Raw genomic sequence first — 25155 nt, 5'->3', positions numbered from 1 at the left:
GGTTCATTTGCTTTAGTATCTGGGACCACTTTGTTTGCATCAAACATGGGGGACACGCAGGTTCTTTACCCGCTTCTGATCATTCCTGGAAGCGTTCCTCCAGCCCAGCCAATCATTCTCATCCCCCAGACCCTAGCCAGGCAATACTACCTGCCACCTCAATGTCTCTGGTGAGGCCGGGTGAAGAGAGGGCCGTTGGTACGCTGCGCTGAGGGCCAGAAAAGGAACAATCGAGGAATGAGGAATGAAGCAGACATGGGCCCTCAAAGGAGGAGGCACCCCGACAGGTACACGTCGATCAGAGTCGCACCCAAGCAATCCGGGCACAATGACTGGTGTGCTATGATACGGGTCACACCAGACCGATTCAGTCACACACAACTATGAGTTGCAAAGTCAGTACCTCACTGGAAATGAGGCACAACGTCCGGTGCACAGTAATCTTGGTCACATCAGACAATTCGGACACAACTTTGAGTGTGCAATGATACGAGCCTTACCACGTGGCTCCAGTCACACACACACACAGTTGCAATTCCGTACCTCTCTGGAAACGAGGCTCAAAGTCCAGTGCACATTGATATGGGTCACACAAGACAGTTCCAGCCATACATGCACAGGCGCATGTTCAGCAATACCTCGAGAGATAGAATGAGGCACTACTATGAATATACCTTCATCTCCTAGGCTGACAAACTGTGAATCAGACACCACATGCAATGAGCATGCAGCCGGCGTATCTCACAAGAGATGTGGCACGGTTAATAAAGAGGGTCATTTTGGATACCGTAACATGTGAATCCGCTCACCACCTACAAGATGCTTGTGTGCCACGCTCCCCACAATGTGGGGGCCACACGCATTCGATGCAGGCAAGACATTGGGGCTCCACATGAGACAATACGGTCTTCAGGTACTATTCTTAGTTCGACACCCATGCCATGCTACCTGTTTGATTCCAGTTGGTGATGTGGGCACTTGAGAAGGCACCGCTCTCCAGGTGTCACAGGTAAAAGGTGTGGGTCCCTTGCAGTAGATTGTTGATGTCCCTGAGACCTCCGAAGAATAGGAGGCAAACTTGACAAGCCATTGGATAGCACACTTAAGGGCGTCACACAGCAGCAGGTAGTTGGGGCCACACGCATTCGATGCAGGCATTGGGGCTCCACATGAGACAATACGGTCTTCAGGTACTATTCTTAGTTCGACACCCATGCCATGCTACCAGTTTAATTCCAGTTGGCAATGTGGGCACTTGAGAAGGCACCCTCTCCAGGTGCCACAGGTAAAAGGTGTGGGTCCCTTGCAGGAAATCGTTGATGTACCTGAGACCTCCAAAGAATAGGAGACAAACTTGACAAGCCATTGGATAGCACACTTAAGGGCATCACACAGCAGCAGGTAGTTGGCCCAGGCCAGTCACTATTCACGAAGGACACACCGCTCCTTTCAATGGTAGTAATCCTCTGGCAGTGTACACCACATTGTACTAGGTTCTCCAGTCCCACATCCCCACATTCTTTGCTGAAGAATGGCATCCGTAGTTATACTACAGTGTGTTTTTGAAGTTGGAGGTGGTTCAAAGGGTCTCTCTTTACCACAGATGTCTCCTCTGAATCTTTAGTCCTCTCTGCCATGAGTCCATGGAATGCAGATACTAATCTTTAGTGGGCCCATGATTTGGATCTAGAGGTCAAGTGTCAAACCTCTCCATCCAACCTTTCCATCTCGGCCCGCAAATGGCAGTGGCCTGTCATTCCCCTTGCATGCCCAGTGTTTTATACCTGTCACTGAGGAATGCTCAGATCTGCTCCCCCAACCTCCTGTGTAGACTAGAACGAAGCACAAACGCCCACATTTTGGTAGTGGCATTTCCAAGTGAATCCGGACCAAGTCACCTTTACCACTAGAAAGGGGTTGCCACTACGAAAGAACCATCGGCGGCTTGAGCCTGCTTCTCCTCCTGTGGTTTGCCATTAATGACTTCTACCCGCGCTTTACTCGGCACTTGAAGTCTAATTTTATGCGAATGTGTTGACAGAACACCTAGGGCAATTAGCGTTGTCGAAGACTGGGGTGCTGTAATCGCCAGCTGCTCTGCGGCAGACTCGTTGCATCAAGCAGTCCTCAGCAAGGAGCTTCGCATCACTGAACTGCCTCTGAGAGCGGAACGCGAAGACGGAGCTCTCAACTCAACCGATCACCTCACACCATACCAGGCGCATCACAGTTCAGAATCCCGGCAGAGTGGGAGTTTGGGTGCAGATTGAAGTTGTAGTTTGCAACTCCCCCCCTGCCGATGGCTGGTCGCGTCTCTCTGCCACGAGCGGCGCCTGCGAGCGCTTCTGCATCAGACCTCCGAGCGCGCTGATATGCCGTTGAGGATCCTGAATGGCGCCAGTGTGTGGGTGCTCGATCTTTGTCCTGCATGCAGCAGGGTGTTTACATCCCGAAATAGAGTCCCCTGCTGTACCGTAACTTTTTCTTCCGAACGCTGCCTGACCTCAAAATGGCGGATCGGGTCCGTCTTAGACTTTAAGCCTTCTAAGGGCCTGCAATCCTTGATCTTACCTGGCACTAACATCTCTGGGCCTCATCTGGCATCCAACAAGAGGGTTCGTACACTTCGGACGGAATGCTGCAGAACCCTTGGTGTTCATGGTGACCGACGCCTGACCCCAAAATGGCACCCACAACAAATCAACAATTCAAGATGACCCGGGTGATCTAACGCTGCAGCCGGGGGTCCTCCCTCATCAACACAGCTCTGTTTTTCTTCTCCTGGCAAGAGCTCTTCAGTGAATGTCATGATGAGTCGTTGCTCACCCTCCTACAGCCTCTGCGTTCATTTACTAGTCATATAGAGTATGAAGTTGTCCGCCATTTCTACCAGAATTGTGTCGGCAATCTTAATGGCGTTTAGAGTATCCTACATGTCTGATACTTACCTCGTTTTCATGGCTGCATCATTATCTAGATCAACTAGTTCCTATTGCAAAAGAGAGGGATATATGAGACGCCCCGCCTTATCCGAACATGGCGGCCGTCTCTCCCTTGTTACCTCCCCGCGACAATACTCTCCTCCATGAGAGACTATCAGACACTGACTCTGGCCTTTTGCTGCTCCTTGTTTCATCAATCACCTCCCGTCGAACTACAGATATATTTGGGGATGGCTAAATGTAATAGTAAGGTCAATAGTCCCCTGCCTGACCCCAAGATGGCTGCCATAGTAGTCCCCTCCACGTTTTTACTTCACTGGGACAATAATTGAAGATTGACCAGACCGTGAACCTATCCCCTAACCTGCTTACATATCAGGACTTGGAACCTTTGGAACTTACCCCCGACTTTAGCGATTTGGCCGATGCCCGGGGGAGCTACGAGAGAGCTAATGAGGAGATTGGTTTTGGACTCACCCCCCCCGCCGTCACCTACCCAGCCGGACCTTGGGCAGATTTTCCCCTCTTCTCTACATCCTATATTCCTCCTTCCCCTTTACCCTATCCCCTTACCCTTCCTTGCTCCATTTACCTTGTCCCCTATGTTCTTCAAATGCTTTTCTTGATACTTATGTAACTTGTCACTGATGAAAAATTGAAACATTATTGTTCCTCATGTAAAACACTTGCTCCTATTCCCTCTTGCCTGAATCTCTCCCCTTACCTTCTACACCGCCTAGCCCCTTGTCCTTTGTGCCCTTTGACTAAGCACTCCTTCTCCCCTTGTTGGGGAAAGATCCAATATTTATACTCTGGAATCTCAGCGATCCTGCTGAGAGAGTCCACAGCACCAAGAGAGCCACTCACAGCTGAGGTATGGTATGGCATCCCTTGCCAATGCACTCCCTCTCCCCTTTTTGGGGAAGGATCCAGTTTATAGGCCTTGGAGTCTCAGAGACCCTCTGAGAGAGTCCACTGCGTAAAGGGAGCCTCTCGCAACAGAGATGGAGAAATTATACCACTTCCCCTAGGATCACAGCTTACTGGACTTGGACGTAGCTTTCACTCGTCTACCGGTCTGTGTCCCCTTCGCCCTCCCCCTCCTCTTTCCATGCTGTGTCTCTCACACTCCCATCCTCTCTCCCTCCTTCATTCTCTGCCTACTTCCCCCGCTCCTACACCCGCCCCCTAATCTCTCCCCTTGCCTACTTTTTCCCTTTCATATATGTGCTTATTGTTTTTCTCAACCTTACAAGTATCTATATTGCCATGCTCTAATAACTGTGTAACCTTTGTAACGATGCATCCTGCAACTATGATCTTATACTCATGTAAAGCGCTCTGATACCTCTGGGTCTACCCAGCGCTATTTAAAACCTTTAAAATAAAAAAATAATAATAATAAATGTGCACCCCAGCCCGTAATGGTGAGCTTCCCCTCTGTTGGGACCATTATCTGCACCACTGTGCACTTCAGCCTGCAGTGGCAGGCTGTATGTGCACCTAGCGACACCGTCAGTGCAAGTGTGCACCTCAGCCTGCAATGACAAGCCGGCCACATAATCAGGGGCACCATTGTTGCAAATACACCACTACCAATCTGCAATGGTAGGCCAGATACCAGTTCTACATCACCACATGTGCCAGTGCACTTGCAGGATGGGCATCAGGTTACCACCATCATAGGTGTGAGTGCGCACACGCACCGGACTGCACGGCCAGACTGGACACATGTATGTCCAACATCTGCTGACTTTTGAACAGTTTTGTTAAGTTCCGGACAATCTAGCTTTGACCCCAAACTGAATTTGTAATAACCAAGCTAAAACAGTGGCTCTGTTTATATATGTTTGTTAGCAAAGAATTCTCCTCTTGCAAGATGAGAATTTGAGCTAAAAGTGTGTGCTCTTCCTAGTTTGAGGCATGCATGTGCACCACAGTGCACTGCCTGAAATGGGCTGTCGCCTCAAATCGACATCCACACAGGAGTCCCAGGAACGCCAATCCTCATGCCAGTTCAGCACATAAGCTGAGAGTGCTCAGAGAAGCAGCATCAAGAAACAAGCATTGGCAACACCTATAAGGTCTCACCTATGCAAGAACTATTGGCTTTGCAAATGTGCTTTAGCCATTTTGTTCACCAGCATGAGTGGAGTGTTGAAGAGTTGAGTAGAGTCTTAGACTAGAGTGGAGTTTCATGGAGTGTCAGAGTTGTGTAGAGTGGCGTGGAGGGGCACAGAAGGTCATAGAGAGTTGTAGAGTGGAGTGATGTAGAGCACCATAGAGTGTTGTAGAGTGGAGTGGCGTACAGTGGAGTACCATGCCGTGGAGTAGAGTGACAGGGTGGCATGGCATGTAGTAGAGTAAAATGGCTTAGAGGGAGTTGTGGAGAGTGGAGTAGAGTGTGGTAGGGTGGAGTAGAGTAGAGACTCGTAGACTGGCATAACGTGGAGTAAAGTTTCGTAGAGTGAAGTTGCAGAGAGTGGAGAAGACAGAGTGGAGTGGCATAGAGTGGAGTAAAGTGTCGCAGAGTGGAGTAAAGTGTCATAGAGTGGAGGAGCGTAGAGTGTATGGGTAATGCGAGGGTTAGAGTGTCGTAGAGCGCAGTGGCATAGAGTCTTATAAAGTGAAGTGATGTATATTGAAGAAGCATTGAGTGGAGTAAAGTGTCGCAGAGTGGAGTAAAGTGTCATAGAGTGGAGGAGCGTAGAGTGTATGGGCAATGCTAGGGTTAGAGTGTCGTAGAGCAGAGTGGCATAGAGTCTTATAAAGTGAAGTGATGTATATTGAAGAAGCATAGAGTGGAGTAGAGTGTTGTAGAGTGACGTGGAGTGGTGTAGAGTGTCACAGAGTGTAGTGTTGTAGAGGGGAGTGGGGAGGCCTAGAGTGTAGAAAAGTGGCATGGAGTAGTGTAGAGGGAATTGTGAACAGTGGAGTAGAGTGTCATAGAATGGAGTGTCATTGATTGGAGTAGAGTGTAATAAAGTGTGGGTTGTAGATTTGTGTAGAATGTTGTAGAGTGGAATAAAATAGAATGTGGTAAAGTAGAATGTCATAGAGTGCAGTGTTATAGAGCAAAGGGACATAGAGTGTCGTGCAGTGGTGGGGCATAGAGTGGAGCTGTGGGTCTTAGAGTGGAGGGGCGCAGAGTAAAGAGGCGTAGAGTAAAGTGGCATAGAGTGGAAGGCATAGTGTGGAGTGTTGTAGAGTGGTATAGCGTAAAGTGGTGTAGAGTGTCATAGAGTAGAGTATTGCAGAGTGGAATGAAACAGAGTGAAGTAGCACAGAGTGGAGTGTCATAGAGTGTAGTAGAGTGTTGAACAGTAGAGTGGCGTAAAGTGGAGTATGCCTGGTATGGTAGCGCACTGCCTTTACAGACAACACATGTGTAATTGAAATGACCATTACATTTGCACAGACCGTTTTACTGATAGAACTATACAGAGCACAATAATGTGTGCAAATGGCATCACCTAGTGTATTGATGTGTTCTGATTGTATTAAAAGATTTTCTTCCACCACACTTCAGAATTACAAAGAAAGTGCTGCATTTGTGCTTTCCTAATTCTGATATATTCAGAAAAAAACTTTCCTTTCCCACCCCAGTATAGAGCAAAAATTTCACATAAATCCTCTCAATTTGAAGTAAACTAAAGAAAAGTAAACACCAAGCCCCCAAGCAAGGCAGAGCCTCACGTTTGACCTTTGTCTTTGAATGGACAGCAAATGTGACAAGATAAGAACAAAATGTAAAGGCCTGTTTACAGAAAGCGAGCACTCGTGGAGGAATACAAGGAGCGATGGTGAATAGGCTATGCTCCACAGAATGGGCAAATGCATGCTAGACATCTTAAAAACAAGCATTTGCAATTCAATAGGTCCCGCATTTGCGAGAGTTTAAGCTATTGGCATTGTAAATGACAATGCCTTTTATTTATCTGTTTTTCTAAGTAACACATAAATAAAAGACATGGTCATCCAGGCTCTCAGCTTTCCCTTGCTGCACTGCTTTAGGGCCCAGTCATCCGCACCGTGCACGGGGAGGGGAACCGTTAGCCATCCAGGCAATGAATGCATTACTGAAGGAGGTGGAGGAGGAGGAGGGGAGTTGTGAAACACCAAATGCCCCCTCTTAATGTATAGCCCCTGTGTAGGAGTGAAAGAAATTTTAGACCAGTCACCACCTTTGCTCGAGACAGTAAAACTGTATTGCCACCAAAAAATTGTTTGAAACACCCACGACCCTGCTGGGGAAGTATCTTTACTTTGTTCATATAATCATGCTGCAGACCTGGGAGCAACAGGCTGCATTATGGTGGAAAAGAAGAGATACGCATCAAAAGAAAAGCGAGGATATCATTTGTTTTACATGGTACGTGGGCCACTGCATTTATTTCTCGACCCTGGCCCGAGCATTTACTTCCCTGTGCCCTCGTCTTCTATTTACTTCTCTGTGGGTGTGTTAGATTTTAGCTACAGCTTATTCTTTTTTCAACCAAACCGCCCCTTGTGAATGGTAGTGATTGTAAGTGTGAAAACAAACCCGAACTAGTCCCAACTGGAGGGGGGCCGGAGCATGTCTCTCTCCTAGTTAGTCTCTCTGCTTGGCATTGCCATCGATGAATACAGTAGAAATAGTGTTGAACAGCCATTATCAAAAGCTGCAACTTGCCACTTTAACTTAATTTCATGACATCTGTTTGTGCATTAAAACTTCTAGTTCAATGTGCAGCGTGGCGCAGACATTATTGACAGCATGTAGGCTGTCTTGGGGCATAGCACAAGTTCAATTTTAGCCCTCGTTTATTTAGTAGCATAACTTTTTTTTGCGAGCTTTAAATAGCACATAGGCCCCTCCGTGAGATATATATTTTTTTAAAGCAGAGAAAATGATTATTTTACTGAGCTCGCATCCGAGCCTAGGCTCCCTCAATAGATATGACGTCAAGAGTCGATTCCCTGCTCTAACTCGTATGAAAACAAATGAAGTTTACATCCTTGTCCAGCAGATGTGGGCTTCAGGCTTGCAACTTGAACTAGTACCTCACTAAAAATATGTGCAGGATAGGTATGTTGCATGTATGAAAATCCAAGGAAATACCATCTTTAGTTAGTACATTCCCGACATTTTCGGCCACATGCATCATTGTAGGATTTTGCATTTCCTAAATTGCGAAAATTAAGGAATCGCAATTTAGGAATTGCAAAATCCTATGCATCAAGAATTCCTAAATTTTTGGGGGATTTTTTAATTTTCGGAATTTGTGATTCCTTAATTGCGAATCGCAATTAAGGAATGGCATTACATTGATTCCTATGGGCCTAGAGGCCCATAGGAATCAATGCCGTTTTGCATTTCTTTTTTTTGGAATTCGCAATTTGTTGATGCATTGCAAGGGTGCAGAGGGGGGTCCAAAGGACCCCCCTGCACCCCTGAAATGTATTTTAAAGTGCATGTTTCACACACACATGTCCAAAGGACATGTGTGTCTGTAACATGACACTTTCCAAAATGCATTTTTGTGCTTTTTTTTAAGAATTTCGCAAATTAACACGAGGTTCAACCTCGTGTTAATTTGCACTTCCTATTTCAAAATTTGCATTTTTTTAAAAATTGATGCATTGCATTTAAGGAATCGCACAAATGCGATTCCTTAAATGCATTTGCATTTTTAGGAAATGCAAAAAAAAGCGAATTTTGAAAAATTGTTTCATGCATCCCAAAAACTTATTTAGGAAGCACAAACGGCCGAATTTACCGATTCGCACCGTTTGCACTTCCTAAATAGGTTGATGCATGTGGCCGTAAGAGCTCTTCCTCTCGTTTGTCGGTGCGCTCTGAGGGATGCTTATGGGATCCTCCAACTGCCAATAATCAAAATTATTTTTTTAGAAAGAAATTCAGAGACAGAATTTATTTTGGATTTTTCGGAATATTAAGTGCGTGGTGCGAGTGCAAGGATCCGAAGGCAGGGATTTCTGAACTGTTTCCACCACGCCTAAAATAACACTGATCATGCTCGCGCATAGACCAAATTTGGAAATTTCAAGAATTTGCGACGGCTGGCTTCTGTGGCCCTTGGATGAGTGCGAGACATACTTTATACTGTGTTCTGCAGATTGAGCTTTTTAATTTGATTGTGACTTTCAAATGGTGCCGGCTAAGACACATAAGGGCTGAGGTAAGCTAATCAAACTTTCAGGTGCCTGTCAGAGGTTGTAAGTGCATGATCACTATCGCTCTTTTTTAGCTAGTTTTTTTTTTTATCAAACATCACCTCAAACGCAGACCAGGATAACAGATATTAAGAAAATCCACGTTTGTTCAAGTAGGGCCTTACATCTTTCTGTTGTGGGCTGGGTCCTATGAATGACAGAGAGGGCCTGGAGTTTACCCTGATGCTCTGAATCCTGATCTCATTGATTGACTGCTGGCAGCAGGGAGGATCCAGGGGGCCCAGTGTGGGCAAAGGCTAGTTGCTAAGGCTAATGTGTTTTAGTAGCTCAGCTAACTTGCTATGGCTGTTAATAAGTAAAACGTATGCTTCAATTATTCTAAGCTACCTGCACCCCTGGCCTTTAGTGTACTGAGTCTGAGAACTGTGGAGTCGCACATTCTGACTCTGCTGTTAGTGCACTTTAGTTAAATGACTGTTTACAGTTTCTTGTTGCTCAAATGGGTGCAATCTTTTTGATATTTATGTTTCCCTCATCTTCATCGTGTGACATTGCCCGCGATACAGTGTATGTATGTATGTATGTATGGCACACTTATAAAGCGCAGCTGTCACCCGACGGGTATCCTGGCGCTGTGATCATTCATGGCCTGTACACGAGAGAATTTACATTAACAGACAGCTACAGTGTCCTTGGAAACAGGTGAGTTTTTAATCCCTTTTTAAAAGAAGAGGTCTCCCAGACTACGGAGAGCCAATGGTAGCGCATTCCACAGCCTGGAGGCAGCATAACCAAAGGAACGGCCGCCCATTCGAATCCTTCGGATTTTAGGGACTGCCACTAAATAAGCCGCAGCCGAACGCAGAGGTCTGGTAGGAATATACCAGGAAAACAGTTCCCGCAGAGAAGTCGGTCCCTGGCTATGGAGAGCCCGAAAGACCAGACACAAAGCTTTAAATTCCACACGCTGGGAAATGGGCAGCCAATGTAGATCTTTAAGTGCCGTTGAAGAAGAGTCAAGGCGCCATCGAGAAAGCGCTAGTTTTGCAGCGAAGTTCTGAACCCGCTGCAATTTACCCAACAAGGTAATAGGAGCCCCCAGAAGCAGTGCGTTGCAGTAGTCGAGTCTGCTCAGAATGATACTCTGCACCACTTCTGGTCTAGCATGGGTCGGGAGAAATGGAAGAATCTTCCGCAGCGAGCGCAGCAGCGCCATGCAGATGGACACGGTTTTATTTACAAAACCATCCAGTTGTAAGTTGGATTCCATCATCACTCCAAGATTGCGGACCGAGTCAGATGAAGATACCGTGCCCTGAAAGGAAGAGGGCCAGAAATCTTGCGGGAGAGGACGCGGGATGCGATCTACTGAGCAGTGGAGCACCTCAGTTTTGGAAATATTAAATTGCAAAGAGTTGTTACCCAGCCATTCCGCCGTGCTAACCATGCACTGATGGAAGGTCTCCAGCGACACTGCATCCTTACCCTCAAAGGAGAAGATAAGTTGGGTGTCGTCGGCGTAGTTGGTGACTGCGATGCCAAAAGATTTGATAAGCGTGATCAGGGGACGGAGATAAAGATTAAAAAAGGATGGGACTTACGGCCGAGCCCTAGGGAACCCCCTGCTCCACCCTTTTGATGGAAGACTTAAAGGGAGGCAGGGCAACTACCTGATGTCTATCCGCAAGGTACTAAACCAGCCAATCCAGGGCCCGGCCTGCCACCTTCTTCTTCCAGTCTCCTGATCAGGATACCATGGCTGACCGTATCGAACGCTGCCGACATGTCGAGCAGCACTAAAAATGCAGCTCGGCCTTGGTCGGCACGCGAACGAAGGTCGTTCAAAACAGTCACCAAAGCTGATTCCGTTCCATGGGCTGGTCTAAAGCCAAACTGCGTCGAGTCCAGGTAATCATTTGTCTCCAAAAAACTGGACAGGTGTTTTGTGACCCGTTTTTCCAGGACTTTAATTGGGAAGGGGAGCAATGATATAGGTCGATAATTTCCTGGACAGGAAGGGTCCAATGATTCCTTTTTCAGTAGTGGAGAAACTACCACAAGTTTCCAGTTTTCCGGAACCAGGGCAGAGTCAAGAGATTGACAGCAAACTGCATGGAGTGGAGGGAAGAGTTCCTCTCTAAACAACTTCCAGAATTTATGCGGAAGCACATCAAGGGGGGAGTCAGAGGTTACTCCATCCGCTAGAGAGCAAAACTCCAAAAGGGAAGGGAGAGGAAAACTATCCAACCGGGCCTTCCCATTCTCCCTGTCCAAAGTGGGTAAAGAAGCAGCCACAGGTACCTGAGGATTCCAATTACTCAGGATAGTCGCAATTTTATCCTCAAAGGCTTTGGCCAACGCGTCACATAACAATTGAGAAGCTGGAGTATCTGTTATGACGCAGGCCGGGCGTGAAAGGTTTTTAACGATTTTAAACAGGGCCTGAGCTTTATTTGAGGCTGACAACAAAGTCTCTTCTAGGAACTTAGCTTTAGCGCACTTAATCTGCGACTTATAAATCGCTAGTTCCTTTTTAAAGAGAAGTTTGTCAGATTCAAGGAATTGCTTTCTCCATGCTCTCTCCGTGCGTTTATATTGCAATTTTTGCTGTAGCAGCTCCCTCGAGAACCAAGGCGTTGCATTTTTGGTTCTATCCCGCGTTTTCCTCAAAGGGGCCAGAATGTCTAAAGAGGCGGTAATTTGCCAGGAAAGAGAGTTATAACTTTCGTCCACATTTTTCCCCAGTTTAAAACTCCCGGTAAGCAGGTTTGGCAGGCGAGAATACTTCAAAAGCCTCGACCACTGTCTACCAGTCTTTGCCGTCCCCGGTTTGCAAATTTTTTGACAGCCCCCTGTAAGAGCCATGGAGAAGAGAACAAGGGCGTGATCCGTCCAACATTGTGGTAAAATGTTCTCAACGGTCACCTGACTAGGGGCAGCAAAGATAAGATCCAGAGCATGGCCCTTTTGATGGGTTTGATAAAGGACTAACTGCTCCAGTTGAATATTGCAACAGGCCTTGGTCAGATATTTAAAAGCCCAATCTGTTGGTCCATCCGGACACAGATTAAAATCTCCTAAAACCACCAGTCTAGCATGGGAATTGGAGAGATCATATATCAAATCCGTGAGTTCTGTCACGGCAGACAGAGCAAAGGCCGGGGGTCGATAGCACAGTAATCCGGTGTAAAGAACCCCACTCTGACCCTTCAGGGAGAACCCCATAAGCTCACAATCAGGGATCTCCTTGATTTCCAGCTGAGAGAAGTCCAACGATTCCCTGAAAATTAGCCCTATGCCTCCTCCTCTCACCCCAACCCGTGGAATATGTCTGAGCTTATAGCCTGAAGGGCAGGCTTGGCCCAACTCCACTGTGCTGTCAGTCTTGGTCCTGGTTTCCGTAATGAAGAGAGCGTCCAGGTCATGTTGTTCAATAAGTAGCGCTATCTCCATGGAGTGCTTGCACAGATCTCACATTTAGCAAGCCACAGGATAACATTTCCTGACGTCCATTGGATGTGGGAGGGTGATGGCCAGGTAAAGCAATAGACTTCAAACTGAGGAGCTCCTCTTTAGTATAAGTTATAGAAGAGGAGTCCACACGGGCAGCATTACCAGGCACCAGCGCGACCTTGTCGCGAACGGGCGCAAACGGGCTTACCTCTGGCGCACCTTCGGCGCGCCTACGGCGAGCCCGCTGCGCGCCAATGCTGCGCGTAGGGTCCATGTATTCTATTTATCAACGTAAGCGCAGGAGTCCACCGATGCGAGCCTCTAGACCGCCAACCAAGATGGCGCCTAGTCAACGGCCCGTCCTCACTAACACTCCCTCACCCAATATGGCGGCTGACGCCGCGAGTCGGCTCTCACAGCAGCCCTGCTATCTAAAATCCCGCAAAATGCGAGTGCAACCACGATTACAGTGCAGGTAAGTCCTACCATAAATAATGAGCCACTAAAGTAAATAAAATTCGAGTGCGCGTGTTACAGCGCGAGCGTGCAAAGTGCCCAAAAGATTAAAAGATTTTAAAAGCTGCCAAATGCAGTAGCGCGCGTGTAGGTTCCAGCGATCTACCTGAGTGTGGGGAAAAGCTCCTTAAATGCGGGCCAAAGCGCGGGAGTCCACCGATGCGAGCCTCTAGACCGCCAACCAAGATGGCGCCTAGTCAACGGCCCGTCCTCACTAACACTCCCTCACCCAATATGGCGGCTGACGCCACGAGGCGGCTCTCACAGCAGCCCTGCTATCTAAAATCCCGCAAAATGCGAGTGCAACCACGATTACAGTGCAGGTAAGTCCTACCAGAAATAATGAGCCACTAAAGTAAATAAAATGCGAGTGCACGTGTTACAGCGCGAGCGTGCAAAGTGCCCAAAAGATTAAAAGATTTTAAAAGCTGCCAAATGCAGTAGCACGCGTGTAGGTTCCAGCGATCTCACTCATAGTGTCACTCATAGTTGTTGAAAATTCACTCATAATTTCACTGACATTATGAAAATGTCACACATAGCATTCTGAAACGTTGGCAGCAATGCAGGGGATCTTCCTCACATGTTTTTATGTGTCCAATTAGCACTTCCACTCTGGCCAAAAATCCAAGATCTAGAATAGCAACCCCTGAGTTATTGACTTCTTCACAACCGCACTAGGACTTCATGCTAACCAGAACGCACCGCGCCGGGACCCCAACTCAGCTTCCTAGTTGATCTCTTTTTGTCCCTTGGCACAAAAACAATTTTTTCAGATTGGAAATCAGTTTCTGTTAGTCCCTATGACAAATGGTGGAACTTACTTTTCCTCGATTAAGTGCACGGGCAACACATTGTACTTCAAAACACACAGTTCCTCAAGCTCAAGACGATTCTAGGTTACACACCAAATTTCTACAGGAACAAAAACCCCCATAGACCTCCCCACTGCCACTCACCCTCTTATGATCCGGACCAGTGTCATACCATGTGAATAGTTTATAGCTGCTGGGAGGAGCCACCCTACCTCTGCCTTTCTTTCTATCTATCTCTCACTCTCTCTTTCCTTCCTTCTTCTCTTTTCCTCTATCTCTAACCAGCAGACTATTGCATGCTGTACAGCCCATTCCAATAGGTCCATATACTACCACCCGGTAGTTGCACCTAAACTCTGGTCTGTCCATCTAATCAATATTCCTGAGTCATGTATTCTACTTGGCAACCACCATTTTTCTTATGCAGGCCGCACAGACCATAAGGTCACACCAATCTTTCCTCCATTCAACCTTAAAGACTGCACCAGTACACTGCTGCTCATGATGCCGCCTTCATGGATCCTTCCATTGCACTACTTATTGTACCTATTATGGGTTTTTTCTGCATCTTATATATTGAGTATTGTTTTGTTGTATGATTACTTTATATTCCAATTTTGCATAAAATAAAAGTTTCCTTAAATCAAAAATGAGCAATCCAATTTAAGTATTTCCACCATACCATGCAGCTACAATCCAGGCATGCCCATTTCAAAAAAATGCTTTGTTTCAAGGAGGGAGGGGCAGATGGTGCTGCTTTAGGAGTTACTGATGCCAAAAAGACTCCTGTCCCTTTATCTCTACCAGTAGTGCTTAGAAACACCTAGAATGCTACACCCAATCTGAGCAGGAAAAGGAGGGATGCGCGTGCTTCCCAATGTACATAATCCAATTCAAGGTAACTGGTGCATCTTCTCATGTATGTATATGGGACAGGACTATTGCAGTGGGAGAAAATGTGCCTTGACCTACGTAAAGAAACATCCCCAATTATGCTCTATATTATATGTCAATCAACTCAGTGGATAAGACCAGGTCACTGCATGGGAAATACCACCATTGACCTAAGAGATACAGCTAACTACTGTAAGCTCTGTGTCCCAATCTTATTTTTGTATTATGCGCCTACAGCTGCGGTAAGATGGTCACAGGAAGCAGGACCCGGATCCATACGCCAGATGAGGATGGCAATGGGGAGATCTGCCTTAGGGGGAGACACGTCTTCATGGGCTACTTGAACATGGTTGAAAATACAAAGGAGGCTTTGGATGAGGAGGGATGGCTACACTCCGGCGACATTGGCAAGTTGGACCAGGATGGCTTTCTCTACATAACTGGAAGAATCAAAGGTGAGTGCTAAATTATTGACGTACTGTTTTGTAGCACTAGCCAGAAACCCACAAAAGAGCTGATGAATCCTTCCTAATAGAAAAAATATTTCCAGTAGTGATAAACAGATCCACTGGACAGCGCCTATATATTGAGATGGAGCTTGAGAAATGGGAGATAGTGTTGATCCCTGCACTCCTTGGCAGGCGCCTCAAGGTGCCTTCCATAAGGTACAGAGATTAAAAGGGGGGCACGGTAGGCGCCCCCTCAGCCCCCAACCCGAGGCCGTAAGGGAAAGGGGGCCCTGCTAGGGGCACCCAAACATGCTTCCCGACAGGGTTTCCATGTCGGAAAGGCTGGCATGGAAACCCTACCAGAAACTGTGCATCGTAATACGGACGGCGTAAACCACCATCCATATGGATTACGGGTTGGTTCCAACTGGCCCGAGCCTATCGGAAGCCAGCTGGAATGACAGGCCAGTTTCAATTCTGACCGGCTGTATCAGCCGGTCGTAAGTGAAACTGACTATGCCCGTCGTAAAGCCTCCGACCTAAGACCCCTTTGTGTGAAGTCTCTGCTAGATATCCAGTTTGGGGGGCGCGGCTAAGGAGCCAACGCGGAGATGAGAGCTCCGTGCCAACCCCGTCAATTATCCTGTCTGGGGGCCCATTTCCCTGCTGAAAATGCGCCTGGTGGTGTGTAATGCCTCTCTGTAGGTGTCAGCGCTGCTTGTTGGCTGAGGCGAAGCTGCCACAGAGGATTGGAAACTGTATTGTGGCAAGAACCCGGTCACACAAAATGGCGCTGGGTCCAGCCGCGATGGGAGGCTCTGCAGAGGAGCGCGACTGACATCTGCCGAGACGGCGGAACCGATCGCTGCTGCCGACTGTCTAGCACTGAGGAGATACTGGTGCTCGCTGAGGAAGGGGAGGCCGCGGTGAATTTGGAATGGCGGCGGCCACGGAGTGAAATGGGGCTTCCCCCCCTCCCGCACCTCTCTTCCCGGTGGGGCGCGAAGCGCCCGGGGTTGTAACAGCTGAGGAAGGAGGCACAGAGCGGGACCTCGGTGCATTGTGGAAGGGATCTGGGGGTATCTTGGAGCAGATTTCCCCTGCCTGGGGTTGTAAGCTGAGCAAGACATGAACAACTCGCGATCTCAACATAGCCTCCATTTTGTGACTACGGCGGTGTGGCGCAGCTGCAGAGAGAGCGGACCTCGGGGCAATCAACCACTGGCCTGGGGGCTGGTTCTATGGTGAAGAGACCCTTGTGACTGTGGAGCTGGTAAGCCGGGCTGGGCGCTGGCACGCTGCGCAGTGTACCCCGGGACAGTTAATTGGGGACTTGGGGGACTGTCTGAACTACTACCAATGTGGAGTGGGGAGGCAGCGAAGAGTCGGAAGCGGAGGCCCTGGGGCGAGAAGAGAGTCACCTAGTGTGGATCTTTGAACTGACTATTGGCTATAGAGGGGTCCGTGGAAGCTTTGTCCCCGGCAGCCTAGGGATAACATATTCCAACTCACAGCTGAGGACACACTCACCCAGTGTGGTGCCAGAGCAACAAGCAGAGACTGCGATCCATAGGTTTGGACCAGAGCACTGGGATTGGAGACCCTGGACAACAGCATATAGCTGGGGGATGTTGCGGACTCTTTCCCGGGACTGTTGCTTTTGAAATAGGGCTGGTTGCATCCATTGCCTCAAGACACAGCGTGGAAAAGTGACCCTGAGAGTGGACCCGCCTGGGGGACCAAGGGACTGGTTGAGCGCCTCAACGGACAGAGCCACGACTGGTAAGGGGAACACGAGGAGTTCCCTGAGAGCATTGAGGACTGCGGGGTGGCTGGCCTCTACTGAGAAGTGAGGGGGCTCCTAGCAGCTAGGAGCATCGGACAGCATTACTGGATACTAGAGAGGAAGTGATTGGAAATCATCGTGGTCACTGTCCCTGGGAAGAGGACTATTATAGGAAAGCCGTCGGGTAAGCAAGGGGGCGCACCCCCGGAACAAGAAGAGGAGGCAATCGATGGCCGGAAGACAGAGGCATTGGTGACCCAACCTGAGGGGCTGGCGTAGCAGCAAGTGGAAGTTATACTTAAAGCCATCACAGATACTAGAGATGCCCTTAAGCAGGACATAGCGCAGGTATCAGTGGGGCTGGTCCTTCTCCGAGCAGACCACGCTCTACTCTTCTCCACTTTTCTGCTTCTGACCTTTGCCCTCACCTGTCCTGGCCCTTTAGTCCCCCCGTTCTATCTGTGAATTTTTCCCTCGTCATTTGAGATCTAGCTATTTTGTCCGACGCCCGATGGAGCTACCTGGTTTAGCTATAGGAGAGACAGGTCGGGGATTCACTCCCTGGACGTCACCTACCCAGTCGGTCTTTTGACAGATTTCCTTTCATCTCTCTTGTCGTCTCCTCTCGCTTCCTCCCTCTTTTTATTTCTATCCTTCTCTCCTCTCTCAATGTATTAAGACTGACCTTGTCTGTCTGATGCCCAATGGAGCTACCTGGTTTAGCTATAGGGGAGATGGGCCGTGGATTACCTCCTTTGGTCGTCACCCACCCAGTTGATTTTTAGACAGACTTCCTTTCGTCTCTACTGTTGTCTCTTCCCTTATCCTCACTTTCTCACCTCCCCTACCCCCACTACTTCTCTCTCTCCTTTCTCTCCTCTCCTATTGTTTTGCTGATTGTTTGATATAATGTGTAATTGTTGATATTTTTCTGTTATATTGTTGAACCACATTGTTGCACTTCCTTTCGTCTCTCCTGTCATCTCCTCCCGCATCCTCCCTCTATTTATGTCTCTCCTTCTCTTTTCTCTCAATTTATCAAGACTGAACTATTCTGGCTGATGCCCGATGGAGCTACCTGTTTTAGCTATAGGGGAGATGGGCCATGGATTCCCTCATTTGGTCGTCACCTACCCAGTCGGGCTTTAGACAGACTTCCTTTCGTCTCTCCTTGTTGTCTCTCCCACTATCCTCCCTCTCTCACCTCCCTCTATTTATGTCTCCCCTTCTCTTTTCTCTCAATGTATCGAGACTGAACTATTCTGTCTGATGCCCGATGGAACTACCTGGTTTAGCTATAGGGGAGATGGGCCGTAGATTCTCTCCTTGGCCGTCACCTACCCAGTCGTCTCTTCCCTTATTTATTTATTTTATTTATTTTATTCAAATTATATAGCGCATTATAACCCAGGGGTCTCTAAGCGCTTTGTCAGGTAGCACAAACAGATTCCAAAGGGCCCTGCCGGGAATTATAGCCCCACCCAAGCCTTCTGAAACAAAACAGTTTTCAGCTTCTTCCGGAAGGACATCAAATTAGATTCCTTCCGCAGATCCGTCGGCAAATTATTCCACAGTGCAGGGAGGGTATTAGAGATGGCACGGCCACCCACTGTGGCTAATCTGAAGCGTGGTTGGGTAAGAAGAAATGCTTCGGCCGATCTTAACGCCCTACCCGGTGTATATGGAGTCAAACGGGTCTTGATGTATCCTGGGGCCTTGCCATAAAGTGATTTATGTACAATGCAAAGCCCTTTAAAGAACACCCTCTGCCTCACTGGCAACCAATGTAGCTCGCGCAGAAGTGGGGACGCATGCGAATTCCTAGGTTTCTTAAAAATGAGCCTGGCGGCATCATTCATCACCACTTGGAGTTTGTTCAAAAGTTTTTGGGGCAGTCCTAAATACAGCGAATTGCCGTAGTCCAACCTTGATAGTATCATTGCGGATACCGCCTGTCTCAAGGTTGAACATGACAATAATGGTGCAATTTTCCTGAGTTGTCGGAGAAGTCCGACACAGGTTCCTACCACCGTGATGACTTGCTTCCGCATGGATAGTTTGTCATCCAAATGGATGCCTAAACGTTTTACCGCCACTGCAGGTACTGGAGGTGGGCCAAGTTCTCTGGGCCAGAACCCATCGTGCCAGGGACTACCCGCTATGGTGATTGGTAGGACCTCTGTCTTGTCAGGGTTGATTTTTAAGGAGTTCAAAGACATCCAATTGGCTGTATGCTTAAGGATGTTTTGCAGCCTTGCTGACGCCCCAGGAACCTCATCCATTTGGATGATGATTTGGGTGTCATCAGCGTAGTTATACACCTGACAATCCATTTGATTGAGGAGAGAAATCAGCGGTTGTAGGTATATATTAAATAGAAGGGGTGACAAGGCCGACCCCTGTGGCACTCCACATGAAGTTGGCGTTGCAGTGGAGAGCAATTCTCCCAGCTGTACTCTTTGTGTCCTTCCTGACAGGAAAGAGGCGAACCAGGCCAGAGCTGTGCCCTGGATGCCGAAATCCCTCAACCGCGACAGTAGTTGTTCATGACACACGGTGTCAAACGCCGCGGAGAGGTCTAACAACACCAGGGCACCAGGTATCTTCCTATCTGCCCTGTTCCTGAGCTCATCTAAAATAGACAACATGACCAGTTCCGTACTGTGATTCGCACGGAATCCCGATTGATTCAGTTCCAACAGGCCGTTCCTTTCCAGATGGTCGGAAAGGTATGACAGCACATGCTGTTCTAGCACTTTGGCCAGGAAAGGAATCTGAGAAATGGGCCTGAAATTTTTCAGGCATTTCACATCTGCCCCTGATTTTTTTAGCAAAGGAACTAGGAACTTATCCTCCCTCTCTCACCTCTCCTGCCCCCTCCACCACTTTTATCTCTCCTTTCCCACCTCTCCTAATTGTATTTCCTATCTTTTGATGTATTGTGTAATTGCTGATCTTTTTCTGTTACATTGTTGATTCTCTTGTAAAGTGCTCTGATACCTTCGGGTCTAGCCAGCGCTATATAAAACTCTTTAAATAAATAAATAAATAAAATAAATAAATACATTTGGAGGTACGGGATCCAACACACAAGGCACTTGAGACACAGATGGGAGAAGTGCACCATCGCTTGCAACTCTTGGAAAAGAGAGCGGAGGATGCTGAAGGGCGGAACAGAAGGAACAACATACAGGTGGTTGGCATTCCGGAAGGAGTGGAAGCATCCAGTGTGGTGGACTATCTGGAGGCCTGGTTGTGGTCTGAAGTAGCCCCAGAGGGGCTGTCCCCTTTCTTTACCTTGGAGGGGCACATAGGGTGCCGGCACGCCCGTTGAATCCTGGGAGGCCACCCAGGCCTGTGGTGGCACGCTTGCTTCACTACAAGGACAGAGATCTGCTTTTGAATAGGGCACGCTCCGTAGGCCCTTTCAAGGTGGATAATAGTAGTGTGACGTTGTTTCCCGACTATACCTTTGATGTGCAGCGACAGCGATCCTCCTTCTTGGAAGTCAAGAAAACACTCCGCACGGAAGGCTTAAACTATTCATTGATGTTTCCGGCATGTCTAAGAGTGGCCAGGAACAGTAAAACCTTCTTCTTCAACACTCCTGAGGAAGCAAGTGACTGGCTGGAAGCCTACAGGGCGGGACAAGGAGAAGCTTGCTGAGGACTGGGGGGTGCCGCAACCACAGCGTTCAGAGAGACGGCGGCTCCGTTCCCAAAGGCCAACGATATCTCAGACGGAAAAAGAAAGGTCAGCGGCGCTTAAAGCGGTGACGGAGATATCTCAACGCAGGGACCAGAATCGAAAACAGCGTCCGACTCTGAGAAGGATTCGGAGGATGTGGCCTAGTGGTCTAGTGTTCAATTTGCTTACTTGGAAACTGGAAATCTGGAATCTAGCGTGGCTCTGACACAGGATGCCCTTTTGAGATGATTTCCTAAAGATCTGAAAGTGAGGAAGGAATTTTCTTTCTGCACTTAAGTGTCTAATGCTTCAAATACATGAAAGGGTGAATTTGTTATGAGCGATCTGAACACGCCTGTTGTGTTTTGTAAGTCATCTTCTGCAGAAACATTTTAGGAGGGGGGATTTTGTTCTTCATTGAACTCCTAATCGCTATAGTACAGGGGAAAAAAGGACGTATAAGAAAGCACAGATTTGGAACAACTCAGTTGGGAGTAGAGAATTTTAATGTTCACCACAGCTGTAGCAAGGCACAGAAAAGAAAAGCAGGTAAGTTATCTTAGAAAGCAACTGAAACCAATACAACATACTCAGTAAACCAGCAAACATTTGAAGCATGAGCTAGCTATTATGTATGCACCATAACAATTAGCAAGTTGTATTTTTTAATAAAAATCAAGTTTAATATTTGTCATTTGCACCAAAAATATTTTCTTTAAAAACAATCTGGCAAATAGAGTAGTGCTTTGACATACTCATTTTCATCATACATTTTGGTATCCTGCAAAATGTGTTGCTTTCACTGAGAGAAGCTTTTTTATCAAGATGGCTTCTGTGTTATGTTATGTTATGTTATGTTACTATAACTTGATAACGCTCAACAAATCATACCCTAAGGTATATCTCGGCGCTTCGCCAGCACAAAACAAGTAACCAGAGACTAGAACAGCCATGTTTTCAAAATGTTACTGAATTTAGTGAAATCTGCACAACGAGGGAGATGCAGTTGATTCCAGGCAGTAGGGACCATAAAGGAGAAGGCTCTACCACCATATCTCACGGTGCAAACACGGAAGACCATCAGAAACTCCTTTTCGCTAGTTCTTAAAGTGTAGGAAGGCCGGTAGCAATGCAATTTATCTTTTAGCTGGACAGTGAGACCCTTTGGAAACTCCTCCACCATCACAGCGTGCCAGATAAAGAATCCTAAGGAACTAACGACCTGCAAGATAGTACAGGGAGGACAACTCGTGGAAGCCTTCCAAGTGAGGACTGGAGTCTGCCAGGGTTGGTTGCTCTCTCCTTTTCTCTTCCTGCTTAACCTACTCTATCATACCCATCTCTAGATGCAAGAGTAGACTGACAGCCACATCAGCACAACTTGATCTCAACATCCACAGGGAAAAAAACACAAAGATCCTGAAGGCTAACATAGCCAGTACAACTGCAGCCACTCTTGCAGGTGATGCAGTGGAAGAGGCGGAGGCTTCACCTACTTGGGCAGTGTCATAGGCAAGCAGGCCGAACAGATGCAGACGTCAAGAAAAGAATCAGCAAAGCAAGTGCCTCCTTCATTCATCTAAAGAAGATCTGGAGCTCCAAGGACCACCACCAACGTAAAATCGGTTCTTCTGTATGGAGCATAAACTTGGAGGACAAGAGTGACCACCACTAACAAAGTCCAGACCTACATCAACACCTGTCTGAGGAAAATCCTCCAAATCCACTGGCCAAGCCCCATCAAGCAAACATTACATCTGGCAGCAAGTTTTCCAACTCCCTCCTCATGAAGAAATCATGGGGCTGGATAGGTCACAACCTCCACAAGATCACAGTAAATACCCCCAGGCAAGCCCTGACCTAAAACCCTCAAGGGAAAAGGAAAAGAGGAAGGCCAAGAAACACCTGGTGCTGAGACCTTGAGTCTGACTGCAAGGAGATGGGTTACACCTGGAGTAAGATTGAAGGAAACGTATTGTCAAGTCTGGGAATTGCTTTTTGTAATTGTACTGTCAATTGCGTATATCTGAAGCGTGTTTCTTAAGTTAAGATTTAAAAAAAAAAAAAAGATTGAAGGAAACACCCATGACAGAGATGGCTGGAGATTCCTGGTTGATAGCCTATACCCCAGGAAGGGTAGTAGGCATATGTAAATCATTTGTGTATGGGGAGCCAGTGGAGTTCCGTCTGTTGTGATGTGATGTGAGCAGAGTATCGGAGGTTGGAAGGGCTTCTGCTGCCAAGTTCTGAATCATATTCATCTGGTGAGTTTTTTATTGACCCTGGCATAAAGTGTTTTCCCGTAATCGAGCTTCCGTGTTATAAGGTTGTGTTTGACAGTTTTCTGTGTGCTGATTGGGAACCATTTGAAAATCTTCTTTAGCATCGTCAGAGTTCTAAAGCATAAGGGGATGACAATGTTGAATTGGGAGGTCAAGTTGAGTTTGTTGCCGATGACCAGTCCTATGTCTTTGGGCCATCAGGTGGAGTTCCACAGCAAAGTGCTCTTCCGAATAATCAAGATTTTGTTCTTGTCTGTATTCATCTTCAGAAAGTCATTTTTAGGCAATTTTAGTCATAGATTCATTTAACTTGATCCAGGTACTGGTTGTCTTCTCTGTGAGCTAGAAATGAGTTGCGTCTTGCCAGCATAAATGAGGATGTTGATGTTGTAAGAGCGGATGATGTTGGCTAGAGGAATCATGTATGCATTGCAGATGGTCAGGCTCAGGGAGGATCCTTGCGGAACTCCGCAGATGAGGTCATGGGCATCCGAGGTGAATGGTGCTCTGCTGACTGACTGGGTCTGTCCAATCAGGAAGGAGCACCTCCATGGGAGTGCGTGTCCTTGGATTCAGATGACATGTGGGTGTTGGATGTGGATCGGGTGGAAGACCATATAAAAAGGTGCGGAGAGGTACAGGGGGATGAAAGCCACTTCCTCCTCCACCCAGAGGCATGAAGATGTGATCCGTTGTGGCGATGAGGGCAGTTTTCGTGATGTGGAAACCAGCCTGAGAGGTGTTGAAGAGTTGGTGGTCCTTGAGGTATTTGGTGAGGTGTCCGTTGATGATTTTCTCTAAGACGTTGGCCAGGAATTGTAGCAGGGAAATTGGTCTGTAGTTGGTAAGCACTGAAGGGTCAGCGGAGTATTTCTTCAGCAATAAAAGGACAGTTACGTGTTTCCACATGGTTAGGAAGGTCACAGAGGAGGTGGAGGGATTAGGAATTGGTGTGAGAAAGGCACTGATGGGTTGTAGTCCTCTAGAGTGGTGGGGGGAGGGGTACGATGGGAACTCTGAGTGGATGGACTTTATGGTGGTACCAGTTTCTTCAAGGAGGAGATGATGGGCCATGTGGTTAGCACTGGTTCTTTGGGTAAGATCAGGAGGTGTTTTGTGAGGTCTGTAGGGTTTGATTGCAGATTGAAGTTGCTGTAAATGGCTGTGATTTTGTTGTTGGAGAATTGAGGGAGATTGTTGCAAAGGTCTTGCGAGGGGGTGATCAAGTTGGAGGATGCAAGTGGTGAAGTGAAAGCCTTCACAATGGTAAAGAGTTCTTTGCTTCTGTTGGTGCTGGCATCCATGAGGTCAGCCAGAGTAGCGTATTTGGTGGTTTGGATCATTTGGTAGTAGCGTCTCAAGGCGTATTTGAACATCCTCCTGTGAGCATTGTCTAGACGTATTCTCCATTTGTGCTCCAGTTGTTTGCAGAGGAGTTTCATCAGTCTGAGTCCCTCTGTGTACCAACTGGCATGGGGTCTAGATCTTGTTGTATTGTTGTGTTTGAGGTTGGGCAGGGAGTTGCCACAGAATGTGATCCAACAGTTAAAATGCTTGTTGCAATTTTGACATGCTGGTCTGGCAGTGGTGTATGTGCATTGGATTGGGACGAGTATGTGGTCTGTCCATGAAACTGAGGTGAGCTTGTCGACTTGAATGATTTTGGATGTGGTTGAAAGTGGTGAATATAGGGTCTAGGAGCTGTCTCGTGAAGTGGTAGGTCCCTTTATATGTTAGGTGAGGCACAGGCTTCCAAGGTGTTTGATGAGTGCAGTCTTTCAGGAGGAAATTCATGTCTCCAAGTTGTATATAGTTGCTAGTGTCAAGGACAAGTGGTGCACTGAAGTCAGTGATGATGTCGGTGAAGTTGTTGTCTGGTCCTGGAAGTCTATAGATGAGAGAGCCGTTAAGAATGAAGTTGCGACATTGAGGTTGAACAACAGGTGTTCCATGTTGGAGGATGATGTGTCCATGGAGGTGGTGCAGCTGATTGCGTTCTTAGGGATGACAGCGAGTCAGTCTCTTGACTTGTGAAGTCTGTCTTGCCTTTGGGGGTGGGGGTTAATAGCTGTGGCAATGTCAGGTACCAGTGTGGGATTCATCCAGAATTATGTAAGGAAAAACAGGTCTGCGGCATTGTCATGCAGCAGGTCC

At 47.5% G+C, this 25155-nt stretch overlaps 1 protein-coding gene across 1 annotated transcript in view; it reads left to right on the top strand.

Moving 5' to 3' along the window:
* LOC144819194 (long-chain-fatty-acid--CoA ligase ACSBG2-like) overlaps positions 1 to 25155 on the top strand; it is a 364803-nt gene that overhangs the window by 163168 nt on the left and 176480 nt on the right. Inside the window, exon 10 of the mRNA XM_078677171.1 lies at positions 15035 to 15252. Within this exon, the coding sequence (XP_078533297.1) occupies positions 15035 to 15252 (218 nt within the window). The remainder of the gene's footprint in view (positions 1 to 15034; positions 15253 to 25155) is intronic.

The sequence above is a fragment of the Lissotriton helveticus genome, chromosome 2_1 (genome assembly GCF_964261635.1).
Source record: "Lissotriton helveticus chromosome 2_1, aLisHel1.1, whole genome shotgun sequence".
NCBI classification, from domain to species: domain Eukaryota; kingdom Metazoa; phylum Chordata; class Amphibia; order Caudata; family Salamandridae; genus Lissotriton; species Lissotriton helveticus.
The sequence above is the reverse complement of the archived record's forward strand: the minus strand, read 5'-3'. Positions and strand labels throughout refer to the sequence as shown.